Raw genomic sequence first — 25,371 nt, forward strand, 5'->3', positions numbered from 1 at the left:
TAAGTCGATTCCGGGAGAAAATGGGTTCAACCGCATGTGGAGGTCTAGGAACCAGTCTGTCTTCTTACGTTTTGGAAACTTAGAAGATACACTTCTTGATTATTCTTATGTTCGTTCGTACATCCCGTGCGTGTAAAGAACACCGCCGCCCGTACCGGGATGTACGAACGAACTGCCTTTAAACATATCCATGTTTGGTGATGTTGAACAGAAGCTCCTGAAGAAGCAGGCGCGAAATCTGCTCGCAGCCGGCCTCAGATTGAGCTCTTCAGAGTATGCTATCCCAAGGAGAAGCATTACCCTGCTAGCACCTTTTTGCTGGCAGCTATACTTACACCATACTGGAACATTTACCCCATATAACTTTTGTATAAACTTTTGTATAAACTTTTGTATCAAATTTTGTATGAATTGTTATGAGCACGTTGCACTTTTGACACTTTGAGAATACCTTATAAAGAACTTAAAAATTGTTTTTTGTGTATCCTGTGGGTATATACCCTTGTTTTTTTCCATGGTTGAGAAGAGTGGCTTACCCAAGGCCATATTGAGAAGTGCCCATGGCAGTAGTGGGATTCAAACCAGTAGAGTGCTGATTTGCAGCCATATCACTGTGCTACCACATTTATTTAGTAAAAGATGTATACCCCACCTTTCCACACCATTGAAGGCAGCTTACAATACTAGTTAAAAGTAATAGGCAAATCCCACCCCCTTTTAAAAAAAATGTTGCAATATCTATCCTGAAGAAGAGTTCTGTTGAGCTGGAAAGTTTGCGCATTGTGATGGGGCAGTTGCTTCTTAGCAAAAGGTGCCACGTGGATTCTGTTACTGTCACAGTGGGAAGGGAGAACTTCGGGAGCGGCGGTGGGGCTGGCGTTAGAGCCCTTTCCCTCCGGAGCCCTTTCCTCCCGCAGCGCGCTCTGGTGCGGCCACCGTGGAAACGAAGCCAACAAGGATCCGGAGCAGCTATCCGCCAATAGGAAAATGCGTCCCACGGTTGCTAGGTAGATCTCTCCATTGTAGCCGGAAAGCGAAAGTTCCTGGGAGCAAAATCTGCGACACGAAATCAGCCCGGCAACTGCTGATGCAAACGGCGTCTCTTTTTCCTGATTGGTCGCGGAAACGTTCCAAGGCCACACCTTACTAGGGCTCCACCGGGCGGTGCCAAAAAGTAACCGTATCTCAGAGGAGGTTTTGCTTGCCTGGTGCTGGCAGGTTGATCTGGTGGTGAGTAACGCGGAGTAAGGTGGTGGAGGGTCTGAACACCATTTCCTATTTGCGCGGCAAGGGAAAGGGGTAAGGGATTGTGCGCTCTTGACTTTGTGGTGCTCTTCGCAGGAACACAGAAGCAGGCGATTGCTGTTCCCTGCGCCATCTAGATTTCATTCCATTTTATTTATAGTCCGCCTTTCTCACTGAGGATCCAAGTGTGAGTCAGTACTGAGGGCGAGTCAGTACAGTCAATATCAAAGACATTTCAATAGAACTGTCCCTTTTTTGCCCGTTTTAAAAATTCTGTCAGGCTGGGCTGGGAATGGGGGGGGGGGCGCGATGCGTTTTTGAGAGTGAAGGAAATCCCCCCTCCCTCGCGCACCTCAAGTCCGATAGAAGAAGAATCCGGCCCCACCAATTCTGATTCTCCACCCTTGTGACGGCAGAAACAAATAATTTGGGGTGGGGGTGAGGTTGGAGCCTGGAAGAAGGCGGAGCAAATCTGCATTCCCCCCCCCTCCTCTGTTTTAAAACGACCCCTGTAGAAAGATAGCAGGAAACAGCACTGGGGATAATGGGGGGGGGGGTCCCTTGGAGACGCCAGTTGGTCCCCACAGCTTCCTCTAAGAAATGTCCTTGGCAAGGATTAGAGTTCTTCAGTTTTCAGGAGCAGCCAAACAGCAGGCAGGCATTCACCAGGGGACGCTTTTCCAAGCATGGAGAAGCCTTGCTCCTGCGGGATTCCTGCCTGGCGGGTGGGTGTTGACGTTCTGTGGAAAACTTGCCAGCGAAGATGGTGGCATCTTTGGGCAGCCAATTCTTGGCTGTGGCACACAGAGAGACCCTGAAAATGCAACAATCCCCCCCCCTGCCCACTTCAGCTCTGAAACTATTGTTCCGCTGTCCTTGGAGAGAGGCCAAGATGGACTTTGTAGCTGATTTCAGCTCCTTTTAAGACCAAACCTGATGCTTCTACGTATGTCTATAGCTGGGCCACCAGTATAGGGCCTCCCATGTGCAAAGCTGAGACTTCCACATGTGGCAATTGAAGAAAATAAAGATCTGCCCAAACCCACCCAATGGCCTGACGAGTACTGGACATTCTCATTGGCTACTGTGCTAGATAAAGACTGAAGAGACCCGAGTTCAAATCCCCACAGTGTCAGGAATCACGCTGGTTGCCTTCGAGTGTCAGCCTAACCTACATCACAGGGTTGTTGAGAGGATAAAATGGAGGACAGAGGACCAAAAAGTCACCTCCGGCACCCCAGACAAAAGTTGCATACAAAATCTATAGATAGATGTACTGTGGCAGGTGATTCCACCAGCCCCTTAAGCATTCCCTATTTTTTTTTAATGCTCCAAGCTTTGAAGGGCTTTGCCTTCCAATGAGAGATTCATTAGGACTGGAGGAAAGCCTTATGAAAGCATTTTTGAAGTTCTTGTGTCTGCGGTAGCTCAAGGTAGTTTCCTGTTTGTGTGCCCCTGTAAGTTATCTTTACCAAACTAGTTCTACCAAGGAAGTTCAAGTTTAATCACTCTCCTTATATTTATTCCTTTAAAACCTTTATTAACTGCCTTTCTGCTGTACAAAGCGACTTAAAAGATCAATAAAAATACCAATAATAAAAATACACGAAACCCTCCAGAATTTAAAACTCAGTTTAAGACTGCCAGTGAGGACAACTAAGTTAATTAAAAACAGTTGTAAGTAACGCTGTTATCTTCTCTCTCTTTCCCCCACCCTTGGCATCCAAGACGGCCACGGAGATCAGAGAGGGAGAAAGGACCAGGGCTCTTTTCTCAGCGTTTCCTAGTTGGTACTAAAGTCAAAAGTAGCAGACAAACACCTTGGCCCAAAGCGATGTTCCTTCTTCTTAGGGCTACACATGAAAAAAGTTTGCAAAGTTTCACACAGTCTTTTCCCATGATATTGTGGTTGGTTATTTTAAAAAAGTATTACATTAAAGTCACCAAATATGTCTTTAGTCCCAGGAGGGGGAGAAGAGGGATTTGTACTTTGTACCCTGCAGATAAGGGGTGCAAGGAGAGGCAACTGGGACAGGGAGAAAGCCCATTCAATAAACCTGAGTAGACCTGTTTAGGATTGCTCAATGTATTAGTGAAAGCTATGTAATTCCCCCTTCCCCCAAATACCACCTTCTTCCTGGATCCCAGGGAAAGCGGCTCTTATCTTAAATGGGGTCCTGAGATGCAGGAACCCCTAACTGCCAGGTTTTCTGGGTGTCTTAAGAACATGAGAGAGAACACAGTTAGGACAGACTAAAGGTCCTCTAGTCTGGCCCTGTTTCCCCCAATATCCTGGATGCCTGGAAGGAGTGCTCTGGCACCCCCTTTTGTTGTTTCCCAGCAGTGCTATTCAGAGTCATCTGTTTAGGCTAGCTAAGAGTATGGATTTGCTTTTCCTGCCCAAATATATTGAATTTCCTTTACAGCTTGTGCTAGCTACTCATGTCACGACATCCCGGGGCTAGGAGTTTCACAAATTAATTGCCTTACTCAGAAGTGGCTTTGTTTGGCTTCTTTGCTTGAAGGCCAAAGCAGGTGGGGTGGGTACTGGAACATTGCTCCCTTCACACGTTTTGCATTGCCCGCCTATGAATCCGGGTATGTTCGTGGCATTGTATTTTAAAACACAAAGGAAAGTTGTGTGCCAGCGCAAGGAAGCCTCCCTAGTGCCAGAAGCTCCCAGAAGGAAGTGGGCTAAATAAACAACACTATGGAGCACGGGGAGAGAAGGTAGAGGGTTCACCTCCCCACCACTGGTCCTAATTTTCATATTAAAAAATCACCCCTTACTACCCCCTTTCTATGTAAACGGGGCACATACATGGATATAAAGCACCCTGTATCCCCCGCCATCGGCTCTCTTTTCAGCAGAGGGGAGCTCAGCTGTCTGGGGTCGGGGTGGGGGAGAGTGGGGTTGCCCGTGGCAAGCCAACAGGATCACTGACGTGTCCTGCGCTCTGCAGGGAACAAGAAAGGCACCTGTGGACTTTCTCAGCCAAGATGGAAATTGCTGCTAACTTGATAATCAACGTCATCCACATCTCTGAGGGTGAGTAGTTGGAGTGGCTGTCGATGTTGCCTTCTGACCAAAATAATGAGAGAACCCAAAATGGTTCTTTTCCCGTTCCATGTGCCCACCGAATGTTTTCAGAAAGCGAATGGGACTTCTACCCAGCAGGGCTTTGGATTGGCCATTGGAGGTCTGATCACCTGTGCATATTAAAATAATGTTGTTTTGGTGGCAGCTGCCGTCACAGTGTTGGCTTTATTCTCTCTCTCTCACTCTTTTCCCAATGTATTTTTAAAAAATTACTTCTTGTGTCCTCTGCACTTCAGCTTCCTCTGGGTGTGTGGCTTTGCTTCTGCGCGGGGCCGATTCTGCCTGTTTGGGGCCAACATCTATGTTTCCTATAAAGATTGTATCAAACTAGATTTGGGGCAGAACAAGATTCTTGTTTATTTTATCTGCTGAAGAGTACCTAGTGTGATGTTAAAATAAAGGTACAACATTGAGAGATCGTTCTCTGGGCTACAAGATTTTCACCAAGACCTGGAATTAGCAAACATTTGACCTCTCTTCAGTCTGAAGCCTGGCACCTGATCGTGGAAGAGATCGCTCACTCTTCACACAGACTTGTGGCTTAGTGGTTAATGAGTTGCTTTAAAACAGTGAAAGAGACTGCAGTGCCCCCCTCCCCATAGATGACAGTACCACTTGGAAGAGATCTGGTTGGTTGGGTGCATGCACTGCAGGGTAGATGTTAATTGATCCTGGGGGGTTATCATCTTTGGATCTGACTTATTTTCTGCATTCTCTTTGTAGGTAGTATAACAGCAGTAAATGCCGTGGTGCCACCGGCAGTGATCCCGATAATATGTGCCACAGTGATTGTTGTTGCTGTGGCTGTCGCCACGTATCTCATTGTAAAATTATTTAAACATAAAAGTAAGTTGAACACGAGTATCACAAACTGTGGGAAAAAAATGGTAGATGATGAGACTTTACCAGCAGAATTTCCTGGAAGTGACTTCTCTGGGATTTGGAAGGGCCAGATGTTCACACCCGTTCTTGCTATATTTAATAGTGAGGTCATGGCCCTGTGCAGACAGCAAAAACTGCAAAATAGAGATAGAAAAGGTCTTGCTTATCAGGTGGCGGAACCCCACCGATGTAGAACAATGATAATCTCAAGTCCATGGTGCGTACCTGCCCCGAAAGTATGGCAGCTGCTCAGGATGGCTATGAGTCTCTTAAGACTGGCAGGCCCGGTTTTGGTTAATAGGACAACTTCCGGGAACATTGGATTGTCGGTCTACTGTTAGCATTTACTGCTCTCTCCCAAGAATCCCCTAGCTTCGGTGCACTGCATATGTAACATAGCTAGCAAGAAGGTCCAAACTACAATGGGAAAGGGGTATGAAGAAGCTGCAGGTATTATCTACATAGTAAAAGCAGAAGAAGGTGGATAAGACAAGCAATGTATATATCTTTTGTCCCACCGGGATTGTGGGGGCGGGGGAGTTGGCAGGGGAGAGCCAGAGGTGGGGGTCTGGAGGGACCTGGCGGGGCAGAGTTGGTGGTAAAGAAGGGATATTGTTGCTCTGTAAACCCTTGGATTTGATGTTGAGATTCTGGAAACATAAACTCTCCTTGTGTCCCCCCTTGAGTGCTCAGAATATACAGTGTGAGTTTTAGAACATTTTTTTTTAAAAAAATGTATAAGCCACCTCTCCAGTAACTTGCTCAAGACAGCTGACAAGACAATACAATGACATTGTTATTAAACAACACCATTAAAAGGTTTTTCTAAATGTGGCATGTCTAAATGTGGGACCAGGCTAGCCCTGTTTCTGTAGGCAAAGACATATATCTAGCGAAATACGTGACACTGTGTAAACAGATGGCCCCATCACCTACCATAGACCTCACTCGATTAGGGAAATTTCCAGAAATTTTGAAACTACAGTGAGAAAAATGTTTTGGGAAACTGAAATAAATCCAGTACTTCAATACAGTCAAACGTAATATAAAATCACACCGTTTGGTGTATTTATGAAACTGAAAAATATAAACGGCTTCATTTTCTAGAAGAAAACTTTCACCTATGCTTGAAAAAGAGTTGCAAAATGCAAAAAAGTAGGGAAAAAATAATTGAAGTTCATAAACAAACTGTAATATATAAAAGAATATATATATTTGGGCAGAAAAGCTCTCTCATAGAGACAATAGGCAGGACTTTCAGAGTGTTTGGATTGCTAGAACAAAGGAAGAAGTCCTCAAACTTTCCACATTAAGTTGAAAAACCTTAACAAGCATTTCACTCATTCTGAAAAAATATATATATTTCACGAGTTTCCTGACTCCCCCAAATTTTCCACTGAAAAATAGTCCTCACTTCTCTACACTTGATAAATTGTACATTTGTCTTCTTTGTGTTTTTAGAGACTGCCTGAATGCCAGAAAACGAGGGACACAGAAGGTCGGCCCACCTCTGTGTTGCTTTCTATTGCGCTGAATGCTGGCTTTGAATTGGGCCATAAGACACAAATGGGCTTGACGGGGCTTCTTGTGTATTTCTTTTCCTGGATAGCCTGAATAGCAGCTTCATTTCATGTGCTGTCCAGTGCTGCTTTTTTGCTTGTGTGATTTCTTTATACTACTCACACCTTTTAGTGTCGGCGTTTCTTCCATTTGCTCCGCGATGTCTTTCCTAGCTGCTCTGTGTGACACACATTCCTTCCCACCCATCTACTTCCTACATATTTTCTCAGGCAGGACATTGCTTTTATTTTTCTTGAAGTGCTTGTGGCCTGATCGTTTTATTTCATTGCATGATTTTGTGCACTCGGCCTAATAAACCAGTTTAATTTGAGGCAGAATTCGAGTGTGTGTCTGCTCCTTACTAGTCTGTGCTCACCCAAATCAGGGGCAAATTTCAGCCAGTGTTTCTTGTTTAGGTTTCTTGACTCAGGAGAACCTTTTATTATCACTTTTGACAATGGTAGGGGAAAAGTTATACAAATCGTATTTAAGGGGGGGGTGATTCACTACCCCACACCAAATTCCAATGGATCTTAAGGAACACACACACACACACACACACACACACAGACACACACACACACACACACACACACACACACAGAGAGAGAGAGCGCGAGAGAGAGAGAGCTGGTTTTGGTGGTCAAAGCCAGCGTAGTTTCACACATCCTAAAACTAGATTATGATGAGGATCGTCTGTCTTTCTATCAATACCCTTCAAACCAGAATTGTTCCTGCTGAACAGTATTCCAGTAAAGATTAGAAACATTTTATAATTCATGCAGTAACGGCCGCTAGAATTTTACTAGCTTACTTTTGGAAGCGAATAACTCCTAAAGAAGAACTAGTGTGGAAGATTATGGAGAACGCCGAAATGGACAAACTGACCTCAGTTCTGAAAGGGCCAATGGATGAGGACTTTGCTGGACTTTTATTTTATGATTGGTTAAGAAGGAAGCATAAAGATAGGAATATATTAAGGATATAGAGGTTTTGATATTATCCTTTCAATTCGTCACAGAGTATACAAATGTGAGATCAAATGATTTGCGGAGTAAGGTTGCAAGCAAGACTATGTAATTTTTTTTACTTCTTTGTGTGTGTAGATTTCCTTGCCTATTTCCCCCTTCTCACCCTTCCTTGTTAAACCTAATAAAATACATTAATTAAAAAAATAGTCTGCCTTTCTCACTGAGATCTAAGGCAGATTACACAGTCTGAGTGGAAAATACAGTATCATCAAACAGCGAGATACAGTAACGAGATTCACCCTTTCCCATGAGGTGGAATGTTTCTTTTGTTTCGACCCCGTCCTGTTTTTTGCATATTGACAGCACCATCTTAAGAATCCTAAAGGATAAGCCCCCTTGATCAGGATTCCGAGTAGATGTGTTTAGGATTGCTCTCTAATAATTCTCCCTCGGTTCTTTTACGGAATGTGATCGGGCAAATGTTCTGCAACAAGAGGGAAAGGTGGATCTGTGCAGAAGTCTTTCACAAACACTGCAATCCTAGGCAGAGTTATTCCAGTCTATGCCCATTGACTTCTATGCAGAGTTACGCCAGTCTAAGCCCACTGACTTCAATGGGCTTAGACTGGAGTAACTGCATAGGATGGGTGTGTTCCGGAAAAGGGTTTTATTTTTTAAAGCCTCCCCCTGCCCTGCTTCACAGTTTGCAAAGTCAGCAGATGTTTCTAGGTTTTTCTGCCTAAGGTATTTTTATTTATAGAACGAAAACTGAGAAGTAACAAGTTGTACTTTCAGAACAGGCAGGTGGCAGTCCTCAAAGGAAAAGAGAGTAGAGCTACTTTCCTAGGCACACCTCCGTCCCCAAGTGCAACCAGGGTGGAAATTTCCCCTAGAGTACTTTGTAAGTAATGGAGTTGGGGGAAATATATTATGTGGCTTCTCAGAGCCTGCTAAAGGATTCCAGTGCTGCTGGGTAGGATGTCCGAAAAGGCTTGGATGAATGTAGTTGAAGATCTGGAGGCTTTCTTTTGTGTACACAACTTCCACTCCGCCCTTTCTGGGAAATCAAGAGCAGAAATGCTTCAGGGAAGTCCAGGGAGGAGAAACCCCTTGTGGGTGGAGGAAATCTTGCAGTCTGTATGTGCAGTTCTGGGCATCTATAAGGAACACAACGGTTTCCAGTGTCTGGAATCAAGGTGCAGTTGCCAACCTCCAGGAACGGCCTGGAGCTGCCCAGAAATGGCAACTGATCTGCTGCCTACATGGATCAACACCCCGGGGGAGGGGGGGGAGAGAGTTTCAAGTGGGTTATAGGGTTGCCAATCTCCAGGTGGTTGACACTTCTGGAATTATAACCAATCTCCAGACCACACAGATCCATGCCCTGGAGAAAACGGCTGCTTTGGAGGGTGGACTGTACGCATTATAGTCCATTAAAGTCCCTCCTCTCCTCAAACCCTGCCGTCTCCAGGCTCCACCCCTTAAATCTCCAGGAATTTCCCAACCTGGAGCTGGCAAGGCAACCTTTGGAGGGTAGCAATGTTGGGTCCAGTAGCACCCTGGAGCTCTACAAGGTGCTACTGGACCCGAACCTTGTTCTCCTGGAGAAAGGGGCAGCTTCGGCAGCTGGATGCTGTAGTATTCTCCCCCAAATTCGGCCTTCTTCAAGCACTGCCCCCAAAGATCCAGGAATTCCCCAGACTGGAGCTGGCAACCCCAGCAACTGCTTGTGCTTGGCTTAGGGCTGCCAGCTCTAAATTGGGAAATTCCTGGAGATTTGGGGCATGAAGCCTGGAGAAGGCAGGGTTTGGGGAGGAAAACGACCTCAGCATAGTATAATTCCATACAGTCCACCCTCCGAAGCAGTCATTTTCTCCAGGTGAACTGATCTCTGTGGTCTGGAGATCAGTCGTAATTCCGGGAGATCTCCAGCCACCACCTGAAAGCTGGCAACCCTAGCTTGGCTCTCTAGCTGCGCCCAAAGGGCCCAGCTTTGACACCGGGCTCTTGCTTCCTCCTCCTCCCCCAGCCAGCCCCACAGGTGCGGGAGGCTGTCAGGAGGACCCGCCCAGGAAAGCCCCGCCGTGGCTCGGAGCGAATCGTTGCCGGAGGCGAAGCCGTTCCTCGGGCGGGCGTCGCTTTGGGGAAGGAAAGGCGACCAGGAAGGGAAAATGCCCGGCTGCAAAGCGAAACTACCCAGCGCGTGTCCTGCTGCCGGCGCCCGTCTTTCCCCGGGTGTGTCCCTCCCTTCCCCCGGGCTTTAGGACGAGCTAGATTCCGGCAAGGGCAGCTGCTGCTCTGGTGAGTCGCTCTGGAAAGGGGTGAGGCATATTTGAATTATTTTTCACGCCATAGGCGACACCTGAAGCTGCCTTCTGTTGACTCAGGCCACCAGGGCCAGCATCTCCAACGCAGACGGGCAGCGGCTCCGGAAGCGGTGTATAAGGTTGCCAACCTCCAGGTGAGGCCTGGAGAGCCCCCGGAGTTACGACTGAGAACAGAGATTGGTGCCCCTGGAGAAAATGGCAGCTTGGCACAATCCAGTCTCCGAGGTGGAACAATGAAGTAGGGTAATAATTAATACAAGGTTCTTGGAGGGTAGGCCAAATAGGAGGCCTTAGCTCCGGAACCAGAGACTGGATCAGAACCAGCACATGTCCTTTTGTAGGGGACAGTCTCTGGAGGTCAGGGCTGTGTGATTTGGAGGGATACAAAGATTGTTTTGGGGTGCAGAGGGCTTGTATTTCCCCCAGTTCCCTATTCACAGCAATGCCTCAGACAAGGTTCTTGGAGGCAGGCCACATTTGAGGCCTTAGGTCCAGAACTAGAGACTGGATCCGCACCAGCACGTGTCTTCTTGTAGGGGACAGTCTCTGGTATTCAGGGTTGTGTGATTTGGGGTGATCCAACATTTTTTTCCCGCTGCAGCCCCCCCCCCCCTTTCTGCTTATTGATTTGTTCTGGGAGCACCCTACTTTGAAGCTGTTCTCAAGAACTGGGTTTTGTAGGATGACCCAGTATAGGTCCACTTAGAGCTGAGTCTGCTGAATCTGGAAGTGTCTGATATGTGCACCTACATCCTTTATTTTGGGGTGCAGAGCTTTTCAATTTCCCTATAATATTTTTATTTGGCTTTGCGAATAAGGAACTAGGAACTGCGAATTGGGAACTGGGAACCAACTTCAGCTTCGTCCACACGTAGGGGTGTGGGTATGTGAAAGAGAGATCAGCACTGAACTTGGAAGAAGATTCTGGTCCCAACGTGCCTCTCAGGCCTTGTTCTCCATAGCCCTGTTCACAAGTGACCGTGGCTGCACGTGCAATCCGAGCACAGTGTTCACTTGATTGTTGTTTGTGGAGTGATTCTCGTGTTACAACCACCTGCATGTACAGCTGAATTTATGATATTAACCCCACATTTGTCCAGGTGCCTGTCCCCAGTTTCACAGTGAAGTGAACAATTGTTGACTTATTCTTCCAAACAGATCTATGCCTATATAGGCAGGATGGGCATGTCTTCACTGTAACATGTGAACAGGGCTTTTACATTCAGAGGTGAGGGAGGTGGCGATTGGAGACAGGGCATTTTCTGTGGTGGCCCCTCACCTCTGGAACGCCCTCCTTGAAGCTCAACTCCTTGCCTTTCTAAAAAGTATCTTTTTATTTACCCAGGCTTTCTATGAGAGGTTTTATTTTACCAGCTTTTTGAAAGGGTTGGGTAATTTTTACGTTGTTTTTCATGTCTTGCTGTTTTGTTATTTTCAGGACTCTGAAGAAATGACGTAGAAATATTATAAATTCATTCATTCATTCATTCATGCCTGTCATTTATAGTCTGCCTTTCTCACTAAGACTCAAGGCAGATTACCTAGGCCGATTCCAGACGGCCCTCTGCAATCCGAAACGTTGTGTGTTGTCGCGCGTCATCGCGCGGAAAACGCAAAATATCGCGTTTTCTCGCACGAGTTTTGCGTGAGGTCGTGCAAAACTCGCGCGAGAAAACGCGATATTTCGCGTTTTCCGCGCGATGACGCGCGACAACGCGCAACGTTTTGGATTGCAGAGGGCCGTCTGGAATCGGCCCTAGTGTGAGATTAGTACAGTCAGTATTAAGGACATTTCAATAAACAACACCATAGGGTAAATAAATGCAAGTTTACAAAGAGATAACGTCAGTGAAAATCCAATACAGAGCTGAAGAAATGCTAAAACAGAGCATAAGCAATTCTGCAACTGACAGCAGAAGCTGATAGGAGCGCAGAGCGGGATGAATCTCATTTCCCTCCCCTTGAGTGACAAAATCCCATCACGGTCTGAGGGCAGGCAAAGGGTCTGGAATTGGGGATTTCGGCTGCCCTGTGGGTGGCACTGTTCGGCTGTGGTCCCGCTGAGGTTAAAAGGACAAGGCAGACGTCGGTCCCCAGTTCCTTATTCATGAATCCAACCACAAATAGTACATAAAAAGCTCCGGCCGCATCCCAAAATAGCTCTGGGACTCTGCTGTGCCGGGCGAAGTCAGCTGGTGTATGGCCCTGACCCTTCTTTTGTCACTTACAGCGCAATCCCTGTGCATTGTTACTCCAGCCTAAGCCCATTGATTTATGCGTCACCCTGCATAAGATTGTGCTGTAAGTGCCCCAGGAGAAATGGGGGTAGGTGTACCCCCAAACATGCTTTGGGGCCACCCCGACTTAGACTTAGGAGACTCTGCCATGCAAAGAAAAATTGATTGTTCCGTCACGAAATAATTTATGTCAGGTTCCCCCCACCAAATAATTCCATTCTGTGGGTAAAATGCTCTGATTAAAGAACTAGGCTGTGCCCCGAGCAAGCTTTAGGCCACCTCATATCCTACGTCCTCAGACTCTAGGGACTGTGCCTTACGAGACTGTAGCTTGTTCTGGGGCACAGAAGGGATGTCCTCAGAGCTAGGGACCATCAATACGCCATGTGGCAGTGAGTTCCATGTATCAATTATTCTTACAGCAAAAGGCCCTACCCTAAATCTGTTTCTCATTGACATCTCTATACTGCGCCTTGAATAATTTTATACCTGCCTACAGGTGGCTGGTTCACGTCTCCCACCCCTTTTGGTCTCAGTTCCCAGATCCCGCAACAGAGTTTGCCCTCTTGCTCAGCCGTTTCTTCGCTGGCTCCCAGCATTCTGCAGCCACATCAAGATGTAAGATGGGTCATCTTTGGGGGTGCCCTTTGCTCATGGTGGTAGCTGCCTTCCTGTTGGGGGTCTCTTCTGGTGAGTACCTGGAAGGGGCTATGTGCCTTTTCAAGCAAAAGAGATCGTGGGGTGCATTAAAATAAGGGGAGGTCGCTTCGGGGCTCTTCATCCATCTGAGACTGAAGTTGATCCTTGATTTGAAGTTCCTAGTTCTGTATTAGCCTGAATGGTGTAGATGCCTCTTCTGTACTAATAAACGGGATCCATCTGTGTGTCTGTTCATCCGCTGTAGGCATAACTCATCCAAAGCTAAAGCTAGGAGCCTCAGAATTGGCCCCCAGCTTCAGGGTGATTAGAGGACTTGCAATGCCAAAAACGAAGGGAATTGGACGATCGTGGCACAGATTAGCTCCGCAACCCCCCCGCTGCTATTTGCAATGGAAGCCAGGAAGGGTAGCAAATATCCTCTTCATTCCAAGGAGGCGGTGCTGAGACTTCCCTGAGCGATCAGAGCCAGGTAGTATAGTGCTGAGAATGTCTGGACTAGGATGTAAGAGATCCTGATTCGAATCTCCACTCTGCTGTGGAAGCTTGCTGGGTAACCTTGAGCCAGTCACACCCTCTCAGCCTAACCTACTTCACAGGGTTGTTGCGAGGATAAAACGGAGGGCAAGAGAACAATGTCAGTTGCTTGGGGTCCATATGGGGGAGAAAGGCAGCCCGGACTGGGAAGGTGGAAAATATCCCTTCCTTTACAAAACAAAAGGGTTTAAGAACTTCCCTGATCTGTCGGATCCTGTATGGTGTAGTTGTTGCAAACAAGATCAAGAGAATCTTGGTTTGAGCTCCCATTTTGCCGCAGCAGGTCGCTTGCTGACTTTGGCTCATGCACGCTCTTAGCCTAACCAGCCTTGCAGGGTTGTTGTGAGGATAAAAATGGAGGAGAGGAGAAAGGTGTATGCTGCCTTGAGTCCCTGCTGGGTGAAGGGCGGGGTGCAAATGAATCAGATCCCTCTGGTATTTGCGATGAAACCAACGGTAATCTGTTTGTAGCAGGTATCACTCATCAGAAAATATATGAACACAGCTAGCTACGGGGTTAGCAAGCAAGCCAGATCTCTAGTTCTGAATAAGAGCCTGAGATTTCGACACTGTCTCCTGCCCAAATTGCAGGAAAAACACCCTCCCTGGCTTACTCTGAAGTAGGTGCACAGAAGATTGCTGTTCACTAGAATAGTGGTCCAACTCATCGCTTGTGGAGTCTACCTGCTAGACCAATAGCTCTAGCACAGCTGCCAATCTTGTTTTCTGCTTCTTGAATGGACCTGGTGCATGTGTAAAGGGCAAAGGTCTTGTGTTTTCTTAGCATGCACCCTGAGAAGATCAGCTGGAAAGCAAGGGGACGGTCACATGATGGAGAGATCCAGCGGAGTCAGCCATGTTAGTCTGTAGTTGCAAAAGAGTAAACGTTTCAGTAGCACCTTTAAGACTAACCAACTCTACTGTAGCGTAAGCTTTCGAGAACCACAGCTCTCTTCATCCGATGCATCTGAGAAAGAGAGCTGTGGTTCTTGAAAGCTTATGCTACAATAAAGTTGGTTAGTCTTAAAGGTGCTACTCTAGCATGAGCAGACTTGGAGGCTTTCTGATTGATTGATTGATTGATTGATTGTCCACCTTTCTCACTGAGACTCAGGGTGGATTACACAGTGTCAATCAGCACAGGCAATTTCAAAGTTATTTTAATAAACAAGGTAACAGGATTTATAAATACAAATCTGCAAAGATTTAAAACCCGCAGAAATCCGCTACAGAGTTGAAGAAATGCTGAACAGAGAATAAGCAATTCTAAGCCTGACGTACTAGGCAACGCAGAAAGTACCCGGTAGGATCCTGATTCCAGGATATAGTTGTAAAGTCTATAATCCCGATTCCATTTCTAATGCATCCCTGTCATGCGATTGTGTTGTTACATGACTTCTTGCCATGTGTCTGCTGCCCCCTGGGTCCCACTGCTGTTCCCTGTGTCTGGAAAGAGTGAAGATGGCTGCTCTAGAATGTATTTCTCAAGGTTATGAGGCCCTTGTGTTTCCTTCTAGCCAAAGATGATGGCTGCAGTTAGAGGAAAGTGCTTTGTCTCATAGTACATGATGGCAAAGGAGCAAGATGAGGGGAGAACCAATGAGTTCTCCTCATACTTGATCTTTCTGCTCTCTCTGTTGCAACCGTTCCATTTATCTGTCTCTGCTTCTTCCAGATTCCTCCTCGCATTCCTTGCTCTACTTCTACACAACCACATGGGAGCCTGACCAGGACCAGTTCCACTTTATCGCTGTGGGATATGTGGATGACCAGCTTGTTGGGCACTATGACAGCACCACGAGGAAGGCGGTGCCTCGGGTGCCCTGGATAAGGAAGGTGGAGAAGGACGACCCCCGCTTCTGGGACTGGAACACCCGCAATGCACTGGACGATGAGCGGAACATGAAGAAGGACCTGGTGAACCTCCGGAACCTCTACAACCGGAGTGGAGGTGAGAGAGAGATGGGCGGGGCATAGTTTTTCCATATTCTTTCCTTGTGAGGGCAAAAGAAAGAGGGAGGGAGCTTCTGTTGCTCAGGACACAAGGGAGAATCCAAGTGTGTGGACTTCGCATACCCAGCTCCTGACCTGGGTTGAGGGATCTTTGAAGTCTTTGAATTCATTTATTGTTTAATAACATTCAATTTATATACCGCCCTTCAGGACAACTTAATGTCCACTCAATGTGGTTTACAAAGTATGCCATTATTATCCCCACAACAAAACACCATATAAGGTGGGTGAGGCTGAGAGAGTACCTAGAAGCTGTGACTGACCCAAGGTCACCCAGCTTCAAGTGGAGGAGTGGGGTATCAAACATGGTTCTCCAGATTGGAGTTCCGCACTCTTGACCACTACACCAAACTGTCCCTCAGTTTGAAAACCTTCCCTCGCTGCCTTTTTATCTATATCTTATGGTCAATAGAACATTGCTGCAGTCACTTCCCATTCATTTCCCTCAATATCACTTCCAGTTTGGAAGTTACCTCCCACTCATTTCCCTTGGAAGTGATATTAAGGAAAATGAATGGGAAGTGATTGCAGCGATGTTCAATGGACTACAGAATATCAATTAAAGGCAGAGAGGGAAGGGGTTTCAAAAAATAAAGGCATATCTGGTACGAGCAGCAAAATTTGCCTCCCCTTTGAGGCTCCCCTAACTCCTACTTTACTTTCTTTAAGGCACCACCAGTATAAAACACATCTTTTTACCCAGGCTTTTATTAGGTATTTTATCTTACCACCTTTTTAATGGTCTGTTCTGCTTTTATGGACAGCTGCTTATGTCTAACAGCTTTTTTTTTTAATGGCTTGTTTTTAATTTTTTTTAAAAAATTATAAGCTGACTTGAGCAGTTGAACCCATTTAAGACTAGGTCAAATGAATGCTTCACAGTTATGTGGAAAATGTATTAAGCCTCCTAATGTGCATCATTTCTATGACGGAGTCTTACTGTGGGAAAGGAAGCTTAAAGCACATTATGGGGAATGAGTCAGGGGGAGCATGGGCTAAGGAGGGCGGGGAGCAAGGTTTATTTATGTATTTATTAATTGCTTCATTAGGCAACCTGCCAAGCTAAGGCTTCTATGGGAGAAGGTTCAGAGGCAGAGATGGGTATAAGGAGATCAAGAAGGGTACATTCAGCAGGTATTCTGCACCATATAGAACAAAGCAACAAAGATTTAAGTAGCTAAGATATGGGTCTAAGAGTGAAGAGAAACTCACTACAGATAATCTCTCCGAGTTCCATTCGAGAGTATGTTCCCGCATTCAGAATCTTTGTGGTGAGTCAGGTCCAGGTTCCCCAAGGGGTTGCATTCTTCTAGTTCAGAAGTCCACAGCCTTTTTGAGCTTGCAGGAACCTTTGGAATTGTGACACAAGGTGGTGAATAGAACCACAAAATGGCTGCCTCAGGAAGCAGAGCAACTTCAAAATGGCTGCCTCAGAAAGCAGAACCAACTACAAAATGGCTGCCTCAGGAAGCGGGGCCAACTACAAAATGGCTGCCCCAGGAAGCAGGGAAAGTTACAAAATGGCTGCCTCAGGAAGCAGGGCTAACTACAAAACATCAGGGCATAGGCATAACTATAATAGTAAATTTTCAGCATTTCAGGCAGAAGCTCTGTTTAACAGGATGCCTTTTTAAATGAACATATTGTTTTCAAAGATTTTCTTGCACGCACACACACACAAAATTATGCAATGGCAATCCTTGTGCTGTGGTGGCAGCTGTTGCTGAAGGAACTTTTAAGAAATCTGCACAGTGGATCTGCAGGGGCCAATCAGAAGCCCTGCTGGGCAAAACCCCCTCCTGCTTTCTAAAAACCACTTGGCAGGCACCAGGAAAGGTGTTGGTGGGCCACCATGTTGAGGACCCCTCTTTTATTCCTCTTTCAAAAGGAGTTCAATTCTAAGCATTGTGGGTCTCTTTCAGGCCTGCACACCTGGCAATACATGTATGGCTGTGGGCTGAACAAGGATGCGCACAGAGAGGGGTATGAGCAGTTTGCCTACAATGGACAGGACTACATCAACTTTGACAAGGAGACTCTTACCTGGACGGCAGCTGTGGTGCCCGCTCAGGTGACCAAGAGAGAATGGGATGCTGACGTCTCACACAGCCGCTTTCTCAAGACCTACATGGAGGAGGAATGTGTTGAGTGGCTGCAGAAGTTCTTGGACTATGGAAAGGAGTCTCTGCTGAGGAGAGGTGAGGCGGCTGAAGTTGGCTTGGCGAGGAAAATGGCAAACCCTCCATGCTCCCCTCCCTGCCATGTGGGAAGACCTAGGATTGATTGACATGTTGTGCAGAAGGAGGGGGTGGAAGTGTGGGCTGTACCACATCAAAGTGCAGGCCTGTCTGGGGGAGTCATTTTTAAAAACACTTTTTCAACAGCTAGGATATTATTATCAGGAAAAGTCTGTGGCCCAGTAGTAGAGCTAAAGGTCCGAGGTTCAATCTTCATCATCTCCCACTTGAAAAAGGATTCGCTAGAAAGAAATATGAAAGATCTTAACCTGAGACCCTGGAGAGCGGCTGACAGTCGGATCAAGATGGTGGCCGTGTTAGTCTGTCTGTAGCAGGAGAAAAGAGTAACAGTCCAGCAGCACCTATAAGACGAACAAAATTTGTGGTAGGGTAGGAGCTTTCGTGAGTCACAGCTCACCTCTTCAGATCACAAAAGCTCCTACCCTACCACAAATTTTGTTAGTCTTATAGGTGTTGCTGGACTGTTGCACTTTTCTACTGCCGGTCTGAGCAGACAGTACTGATCTTGATGGAGCCAATGTCTGATTCAGTGTACGGCAGCTTCATGTGTCTATGCATGCGCCTATCTCATTTTGTTTCTTCATTTTATGCTTGCAACCATCCAGTGAGTTGGTTAGGCTAAGAGAAAGAGTGAGAGGCCTAGAGTCACCCAGCATGCTTGGTAGCAAAGGGAGGATTTGAACCAGGTTCCACTGGTCTGACTTCAGTACTCTGACCGCCACTGCACAATGACTGTTAGACTCCTGTGTAATTAAAAACATTTTTGAAAGGAGGTGACTAGTTTTGCAGAGAGAAGGCTGGCCCAGAACTCACCCCCAGGTGTGCGCTGGGATGAAACTTTTGAATCTGCATGTACAAGGGTATGCCTCTGAGCATGTGCGGGCTGGCCCCTTGGAAGGATATCACATCTTCCTAGAAAAAACAAACGTTTCAGTTTTTCTCAGGCATGCATGGACTTGAGCAGGTGGGACCCTGCTTTCTTACCTTCTCAATGAACATCCGCAGTTAGTCAAACAAAACAAAACAAAACAAAACAAGTCGGCAATGATGATGAAATTGGAGGCAGGGAGTGCCCCAATGCTGGGAGTTCATCTGTTTCACCTCTATGAATTTACTGAACCATGAAATAAAACAAATTCCATTTAAGAGAGGAACTGGAGGGTGAGGAAAAAGCAATTCCCATCTCGCTCCTAGAGCAAACATTGGCTCACGTTGCTAAATTAACTTCCAGTTTTGACCTTTGTTTCAAAGGGATCGATACGAATTCTGCTGAGGAGGCCTGGTGAGATTCACCCCAAACCTTGGACGATCTCATTGGGCAAGATGTTTAGCCACAGATATTTGTTTTGGAGTATTATCACAGCATAAGAAGTTGCTTGGGAATTGTCTCTTTGAGGATTGTCCGTTGCTTGGTGATGCACCACGTATAGGATATCGAGTCTCTAAAACAAGGGGTGGGACTAGATGGCCTCAAAGATCCCTTCCTGGCATCTATAATGTGAGCCAACAAAGATCCTGTCTTAACATGAATCACTGTTGCCACTTTCTCAGAACCTCCAACAGTGCGAGTGACACTCAAGGCATCCTACAGTGGCTTTGAAATCCTCGTCTGCCGGGCCCATGGCTTCCACCCCAAAGAGATCGATGCCACTTGGAGGAAGGACGGGGAGGTCTGGGAGCAGGAGACCTTTCGCGGGGGTGTCGTCCCCAACTCGGACGGGACTTACCACACCTGGCTGAGCGTCAAGATTGACCCCAAGGACAGGTTCCGCTATCAGTGCCACGTGGAACATGACGGCCTACCGGAGCCTTTGGATGCGACCTGGGAGGCACCTGGTGAGAGACTAAAAGGGAAGGGGGGAAGAAGGTTTGGGGGTGGCGACTTCTAGGAATTGAATTGCCACTCAGGGAAAGGATGCTCAAGGAAAAGACAGCCTCATCAACAGTTTCCCTCACCTCCTTCCCCTTCCCCAATTATGATCAGATAATTCAGTGGCCGGCCCACCTTTTCAGACACATGCAAGCCTCCCACAAACATGGGGCGAACCTTTGGGGCTCCCTGCAGTCATTTTCCCTCTCTTTCCCCCTTTTCAGCCTCATCCAAGACGGGGCTCATAGCTGGAGTCCTTATGGGGGTCGTGGCTTCTGTCCTTCTCGTGGCTTCGATCATTTGCCTCCTCCGTAAGTAAATGCTTTTGCTCATGTGTGTCTCTTTCCATGGGAGACTTCCATGAAGGATATGCTGATGTCAACAGCTTGTTGGCAGTATCAGGCCTTCTCATCCCCCCCCCACCCCCCCGGAAAAACCCTCAATCCCCCCCCAAATGCCAATTTGCACAGCAGCTCAAGGGCATCGAGTCCATTGTCTTCAAAGCAGCGTCCCCCACTTCAGTGGGTGAAATGCTTTCCTTTGAAATCTAGATCACGTTTTGGTCTCACCCTTCTTCCAAATAGCTCAGAATGGAATACATTGCCCTCCTCTTCTCCATAATATCCTCACAACAACCTTGCAAGGCTGGAGATGCTGACGGATGGTGGCTGACCCAAGATCACTTCATAGCTGAGTGGAGATTTGATCTCCTCAGTTCTAGTCTGACTCTTGAGGCGTGTGTTTTTGTCGAACGTAAATCTGACTCTCGCCATCAGTGGGACTCTTCTGCTCTCTCCCCCTGGCAACCCTCAACATGATCTGTGGCTGCCAACGCGACGGCTTCTGTAATTGTGCATTTAGCTGTGAACGGATGAATCTGCAGATTTTAGTGGCGGTTCATGTGTACCTCCTTGATGGTGACATGGCCTGCTCACATGTGTGGATCTAGCAGCTGTTCAAGGCCGGAATGGGCTGGACTAGTTTTTCCTAGACTGTTAGCAGCTGGAGATCTTATTCTGTCTACAGCTGTCTGAGATATGGAGGAACCTGTGCTGTTTCTCTCCAGGGGTGGCAGGGAGGTCTTTTCCCCAGAGAGAGCGCTCAGTTTGGAGCAAAACACACACACTAAGCAACCCTCCTTTGCTCTGCTACCAACAGTCTGCTGGGAAAGTCCCAGGCCCTTCTGCCCTGGAGGAACAGAAAAGAGGAGCAGCTCCCAGGGAGGGTTTGGGGCCTGAAATTTTTACCTCAACATGAGATGGAAGATCTCTGAGGGTCTCGTCTGGTTCTGACTCTCTGAATCTGTCCTGCAGGGAAAAGGCGAAGCAGCTACCAGGCGGCCCGTAAAGCACCTCCAAGTGAGTGACTCACTTTGCTTTCGAAGTATCCATCTGCACAGGGGCGTGAGGTGGGATGGGGAGTGAGGAGATGGTCCATGTGTCTTTTGGGATAAAATTATGGTAATCCTAAAGTGCTACCAATTTTTTTTTCTTACGCATTCTGGTAAGTAAGGGCTTTCAAAGATGGTGTTGAGGAGATCCGAGGAGAAAGTTTTATGAAACGGATTTCGCTGGAAACTCACTGTGTGAAATTTGTGAAACACGCTCCAGGCCAGATTGGCCAGGGATCCTGGAGGGGTTTGGCTTTCCTTTGGGTATAGAGCAGGGGTCACTGGGGTGGTGGGGGGTGTAGCTGTCCCTTTCCTGCATTGTGCAGAGGATTGGACTAGATGACTTTTGGGGTCCCTCCCAGCTCCATGTTCCTATGATTCTAAGCTCTTCCATGTTCTTGAATGTACCTTTGTTTTGTATCTGGCTAAACTGTGCAAGGGAGGCAAGGCAGCATGGTATAGCCCAATCCTGGAAGCTAAGCAGTGTTGGCCCCGGTCAGAACACGGGTGGGTGATCACCAGGGGAGACCAGGGTCACTCCACTGAGGCAGGCAATGGCAAACTACCTCTGGTGTTCGCTTGCCTTGCAAACCACAGGAGGGGTTGCCATAAGTCAGACTGGATGGCACACATGTACATAAACCACATATTTGGAAATGATGGGGAAAGGGCTTGCCTGTTTAAATGGAGAGGAAAGGCCCCGGAAAGAGCAGAGCTCCTTCCCTGGAAGCCACACAACATTCTTGACACCCTCTCTTTTCTCCCTGTTGCAGTAAGCGACCAAGAGGCCTGATAATCTGCCCAAGGTAAGTGTGGGGAGCAGCTGGGTAAATATTCAAAAGGCTGGGGACGGACTCTGTAGGAAACAAACCCCAGTTTGAAAAGGCTTCAGCCAGGCTTCCTTCAGGGAGGGGATGTGGTGGAGCGGTAGAGCCTCAGCTTTGCATGCAGAAGGTCCCAGGTTCAATCCCCAGCGTCTCCAGTTAAAAAGATCTGGTGGAAGGTGCTGTAAAAGTCCTCCACCTGAGTCCTAGAGAGCTGCTGCCCGTCGGAGTACAGTACTGACCTTGATGGCCTGATGTTCTGATTAAATGTAAAAGAGCTTCATGTGATGATGGAAGTTATGGAGTCTGAGGGAAGGGACTCTTGGATCAGTTCCTCCAGTTCCCCATTCGGCTATCTTGGGTCCAATCTGAATTCATGGAGGCTCTCTGTTCTCTCGAGTTCAGGAAGAGACTTTTCTCCTGGTGCTCCTGTCCGTGGTGGCTCACCTGCGAGTGGCCTGGCTCACTTTTCTGAGTCATCCTGCAGAGGCGTTTGCTTCTAAGTGCCTCTCAGCACAGCACCTGCTCTATGTTTGTGGCATGGTTTGCGCATGTCTTGAGCTGCATAGGACAAGGGGGAAATGGCTGCTTGGGTGGCCTTTCTTTGAGAAGGTGTGGGACCAGGTGACCTTGGTTTTCGCACCCAGTCCTTTGATTCCAATGCCCCTGCCCCACAACTGACAGTTCCATGAAATTGGCTTCACTTTTCTTTCCTTTTTTCCCCTTTCTGTAGATGTGAGAAGAGGCGAAAGGGAATCCCCAATAATCTCCTCCAGAGCTCCAGCTAGACGTCAGAACTGTTTGCTACTCAACCTATCCCTGTCTCCACTTCGCAGAGAGGCTTGGCTGGGAGAGGGTGGGTGCCAATGGTGTTGGTGATGGGTTTGGGCTGGTCTTTCTTTTTTCTCCCAACGAACTTGTGTCAGCTCTTTGTAGCTGAAAATAGGATCTTTCGTGGGCTAACAGTAGGGTTTCTGATAAGAGCTTCTATTTGACTTCTGTGGTAGTTTGTTGCCATGTTGGCCACACCGGATACACTGGATGATAAGCAATATTTGGTTGAATGGATGTGATGTCCTAGAATGTTCAGGATCGTTCTAACTTCTCAAGGTGAATGTGTCGGTGAAGCAGCCAGCACAGCTTGTATATGAGGTAGTGTTTGCTTAATTTGGGAAACAGAAGATCTGGAATCTGTGGGGTGGGTGAGGAGCTGTTGGTGGATGAAGAGTTGCTCAGGAAATAAAAAGCCTTAGGGTTTGAAGCTGAAGGAGAAGTGAGCCTAGAGGGAAGAAGGCTGAAGGAAGCTGAATGGACTGACGTGGCCCTGATGAAATCTGAGGTAGAAACATAGAGGCTACTTCCAAGGATGAATCTCAGCCACTGGTCTGCCTCTGGGAAGAATTTGGTATTGGCTGCAACTTGATTTGCCAGAGCCAAGGCTAAGTTCTTACATTTGTCCATCTGGGCTGGGAAAGGGTAGAGATGGAAGGTCGTGAAACAGGTGCTACCTTTCTCCCTAGGCACAGCGAGGCACGTCCATATTGGTGGCAGACTTCTTCCTTCATTCCCACCAGGCTCCTCAAGTGAGTGGATGGGGTGGGGGAGTGGATATCTTTTTATTTCCCAATCCAGAGTGCAGGAAAGAAGAGGAAATCTGCCTCCCCTCACCATTTTGGTGTTTTTCTTCAGCATGGCTGTCTTCTAGTATTGGAGCTCAGCTGGCAGAAAAAATGCTTTGAAATGTGGACCAGAACAAGTTAAAGTGTGGGACGACCTGGGGATCTGATCCCCTCCCATACATCTTCAATTTTGTTATCCTACCAGTGCTATGGAACAGCAGGCCGGAGAAAGTAGGAAGGGACCCCCCCCCCTTCCCTCCAGCGTCATAAACTGTAAGGCGACTCTTTCTTCAGAAGGCCTCTTCTTCTGAGGCTGTTGCTGGCAGTGTCATATTTTCTGAACATGTTGTTGCAAGTTGAGTTGTGATTTGAAATTCTGTGCGGTTTTAATTATTTTTTTACCGTTTTGTAGACTGCTGTGATTTAATTTCTTCAAATAAATCATTACTTTTAAATGCCAGACACTTCAGGCTATCAATGACCGGATCATTTGGAGAGAGATCTCAGATGCTTTCCTTGCTAATTTCTTACATTTAGTCCTAAGTGTCTCTCTGTGTCTCTGTGTCTGTTGTTTTGTTTGGAGGGGTAAGCATTTGACTCTACTCCCGCCCCTTCCAAATCCTGCAAACCACATATATTGTCTGTTTCCAGGGGGGAGAGGGGGTGTGGCTTTTCCTCCTCCCCTCCACACTGTCTGCAGCCCTGCGGGTGCAAGCAAAGTATTTCTCATGCCAGGCAGCTGTAGTTTCAGATTGTAACTAATGAAAATGGAACCAATGCAAGAGCCAGCGTGGAATCAGGATGGTTGGACTGGGATCGTTGAGACCCAGATTCGAATCCCTACTCTGCCATGGAAACTCGCTGGGTGACCAGGGGCCAGTCACAACCTCTCAGCCTTGCCTACCTCACAGAGTCGTTGTGAAGAAAAACTGGAGAGCATTGTCAGCAGCTGTAGACCCCTGGTGGGGAGAAAGGCAGGGTACAAATGAAGCAAATAAATAAGCCGCGAGATCGAGGCCACAGTCACTTGAGTAAAAGAGCTGAGGTTTCATCAGATTGGATGATGCCCAAAATGGATGGTCTTGTGAGTTGGAGGAATCACCAGGACATTCCATCAAAGACTTAAAGGTCGCTGTAGTTCAACAGAAATCTTTCAAAAACAAAATCCAACGGGAGGCTGCTGAACTGGAATTCATATGCAAATTTGACTCTGTCAAGCTGGGACTGAATAGGGACTATGAATGGTTATCACATTATCACAGGTAACAGATTTCCTTTACAGAGGCAGGGTCTGGGGGAGCTCAGTGGCACCTGGCGTGGGCTTTCGGGGACCACAGATCTCTTTGTCAGATGCATCTGGCAAGGAGAGCTGTGGTTATCGAAGGCTCATACTGCATTGGAATTGGATGGTCTAGCTGTTTGGCTGCTACAAACTAACAGGGCAAACTCCTTTGAAGCCAACTGATCCACACACCAAAAGGAGATGTTTACATATACTAGCAAAGTAATGTTTTGGTTTCCCCCCCTAATTGCCTCTTCTCTCTCCTCCCCTTCTTTCCCTCCTCTCTGTATTTGACCAGTCTCTGTATCATGTGTCTGACGAAGAGAACTTGATTCTCGAAAGCTTATGCTACAATAAAATTGGTTAGTCTTAAAGGTGCTACTGGACTCTTTTTGATTAAGTCTTCCTGGGAGTAACTAAAGTTATTACCGATGATTGATGACTGGCAGGGAGTGGGTAGGTGTGACTACCAGAGCCCTGAGTAGTCCATAATGGGAGAGTAGAAGAAGGAAAGTAGATAAGGAAATTTAATCAGGATCTCTCGTGGGATCCGTTTCCTAGAGTTTTTAGCACATCTCTGGGGCGTGGGTTAAGAGCTG

General features: G+C 47.1%; 1 protein-coding gene, 1 long non-coding RNA gene and 1 pseudogene across 5 annotated transcripts; all 3 read left to right on the forward strand.

Moving 5' to 3' along the window:
* Positions 1-25,371, forward strand: part of LOC129327910 (zinc finger protein 91-like) — a 224,141-nt pseudogene that overhangs the window by 45,930 nt on the left and 152,840 nt on the right.
* Positions 1,152-7,125, forward strand: LOC129327219 (uncharacterized). The gene is made up of 4 exons (XR_008596789.1): positions 1,152-1,230; positions 4,209-4,294; positions 5,069-5,191; positions 6,689-7,125. It is a non-coding gene; the product is annotated as an uncharacterized LOC129327219 (long non-coding RNA).
* Positions 9,858-25,070, forward strand: LOC129327207 (major histocompatibility complex class I-related gene protein-like). Of its 4 annotated transcripts, XM_054975695.1 has the most exons (10): positions 9,858-10,059; positions 10,146-10,323; positions 12,822-13,012; positions 15,192-15,467; positions 17,452-17,727; positions 19,339-19,623; positions 19,882-19,968; positions 20,971-21,015; positions 21,821-21,853; positions 22,605-25,070. In XM_054975695.1, the coding sequence occupies exons 2-9, from the start codon at positions 10,319-10,321 to the stop codon at positions 21,838-21,840; spliced, it is 1,185 nt and encodes a 394-aa protein (XP_054831670.1). In that variant the 5' UTR covers positions 9,858-10,059; positions 10,146-10,318; the 3' UTR covers positions 21,841-21,853; positions 22,605-25,070. The 4 variants fall into 4 exon arrangements, with proteins under 4 accessions (XP_054831670.1, XP_054831669.1, XP_054831671.1 ...); XM_054975694.1 differs by having other exon boundaries at positions 9,858-10,323; XM_054975696.1 differs by lacking the exon at positions 10,146-10,323.

The sequence above is a fragment of the Eublepharis macularius genome, chromosome 4 (genome assembly GCF_028583425.1).
Source record: "Eublepharis macularius isolate TG4126 chromosome 4, MPM_Emac_v1.0, whole genome shotgun sequence".
Classification (NCBI taxonomy): domain Eukaryota; kingdom Metazoa; phylum Chordata; class Lepidosauria; order Squamata; family Eublepharidae; genus Eublepharis; species Eublepharis macularius.

Excerpts from the sequence above, each read along its gene's own strand:
- LOC129327207 (XM_054975694.1), top strand. Across the intron at positions 13,013-15,191 it reads CCTGTTGGGGGTCTCTTCTG|ATTCCTCCTCGCATTCCTTG; the intron begins GTGAGTACCTGG and ends TGCTTCTTCCAG. Across the intron at positions 19,624-19,881 it reads TGCGACCTGGGAGGCACCTG|CCTCATCCAAGACGGGGCTC; the intron begins GTGAGAGACTAA and ends CCCCCTTTTCAG.